Source organism: Capsicum annuum, chromosome 1 (assembly GCF_002878395.1).
Source record: "Capsicum annuum cultivar UCD-10X-F1 chromosome 1, UCD10Xv1.1, whole genome shotgun sequence".
Classification (NCBI taxonomy): Eukaryota; Viridiplantae; Streptophyta; class Magnoliopsida; order Solanales; family Solanaceae; genus Capsicum; species Capsicum annuum.
The window spans coordinates 8378854-8380599 of NC_061111.1; the positions used below are offsets into that span (position 1 = coordinate 8378854).

The 1746-nt window shown below is 37.2% G+C and overlaps 1 protein-coding gene across 1 annotated transcript; it reads left to right on the forward strand.

Moving 5' to 3' along the window:
* Positions 1-762: 762 nt before the first annotated feature.
* On the forward strand, positions 763-1461 carry LOC107852565 (14 kDa proline-rich protein DC2.15-like). Its single transcript, XM_016697601.2, has one exon. The coding sequence runs from the start codon at positions 820-822 to the stop codon at positions 1246-1248; it is 429 nt and encodes a 142-aa protein (XP_016553087.1). The 5' UTR covers positions 763-819; the 3' UTR covers positions 1249-1461.
* The last annotated feature ends 285 nt before the right edge of the window (positions 1462-1746 follow it).

Genomic DNA, 1746 nt, shown 5'->3' on the forward strand with positions numbered 1-1746 from the left:
CGGAGGCGGGAGAGGAAGTCCGGCGAAGGTGGCGGCGGCGTTGGTTTGAGTGTTTCTTTTAGAGAGAGGATGGAGGGAGATCAGAGGTAGAGAGAGAGGGAGTTCCGCCTCCTCTTTTTTTTTATTTTTTATATGTGCTGAGGTCTTTTTTTTGGTTACTCATGGTGCCCAATTTTGAGATTGTGAGAGTATGTGCGTGTTTTTTATTGTGAGGGTCACGTGGGTGGGTATTGGGGTAGGGTAGGTGGGGTAGAGTTTGGAGGCATGGGGTAGTGATGTGTTGTCCAAAATTGATAGGAGGAGTGGTTAATTTTGTTACAAAAGAATAATTGGGGATTAGGTTCGTTAGTGGGGTTTTTTTTTTTCTTTTTACGGGTGAGGGCACGTGGTAAGACAGAGATAAAAATGTGTAACTTGGGTCTTCGGGAGGAACAAAATTAGGTGTCTACAAGAATAACTTGTCCCTTGCTTTCATTATTTAAACTGGACAAATAAAAGTTGATATTTATTTTTAGTATATCCGACAAGTTAAAGTGATCAGACGGAGTAGTAAATTTGTGAATACTCATTACCAAAGTGATCAAGAGTTTGCCTTTCAGTCAATTGAAAGTTTAATGTGTTTAATCAAATATCACAAGGACCAAAATTATAATTTTTTAATAATGGAAGGACCAAAAATGCTATTAATCCAAAAAAATAGTAACTAATAATCAGAATTTCCATCTATAAATAGCCACTCATTTCATCATCTCAAGCACCAAGCAAACAACATTTTTACTACTAATTAGCCAAGTTAAGAGTGCTAATTAAGTTTGAAAAATGGCTAAGTTTGGTGCGTCTTCGATTGCCCTTGTTCTTCTTACATTGAACATTCTTTTCTTCACTATGGTTAGTTCCACTAATGTCCCATGCCCACCACCCCCACACTCCAAACCCCACCCCAAGCCCCACCCTACCCCTACCCCCTCCACCCCATCATCAAAGGGAAAGTGTCCAAAGGACACACTAAAGCTAAAAGTGTGTGCCAATTTGTTGAATGATTTAGTGCACCTTGTTATTGGAAGTAGCCCAGCCAAGACTGAATGTTGCTCTCTAATTGAAGGACTTGCTGACCTTGATGCTGCTCTTTGCCTTTGCACTGCTCTTAAAGCCAATGTGTTGGGAATTCATCTCAACGTTCCACTTTCCCTCAGCTTGTTGCTCAACAATTGTGGCAAATATGCACCCAAGAATTTCCAATGCGCATAAGCTTGGTCTTTTCGTCATTTAGAAATTTCCATTTCATTTTCCCTTCAGTATTTTCAAATTTTAATTTGTGTGCTTATTTGTCATGAAATTTATTTTATATTCTAATTCGTTAGAATATAATGTAGATAGTCATATTTGCCTTGTTTTAATTTCTCTCTGTTTGTATCCATTTTGCATTTGCAAACGAAAAATAATACAAGTATTATTTTTCTATTTTTTGACTAGTTTGTCGGTCAACTTTGGTCACGTATGCCGTCCCCATTGGCCCAAGCTTTTACATAAGTTTACTTGCAAGGTCCAAAATTATCTGCCGATAAATGTATACTCGATCCAACTTGGTCAAGTCTATACAAATTGAACGAATTATATTTCTATAGGTTAAAGTTTAAAGTTTCTCCTTCGCATGTCGCTACTTATACATGCTTAGAAATGCAAATCTTAATATAATATAATATATATTGCACTAATGTACATATTCTTTTTACAGTAATGAACCAT

Coding starts and splice junctions, on each gene's coding strand:
- LOC107852565 (XM_016697601.2), top strand. CDS start 820: ATGGCTAAGTTTGGTGCGTCTTCGATTGCCCTTGTTCTTCTTACATTG.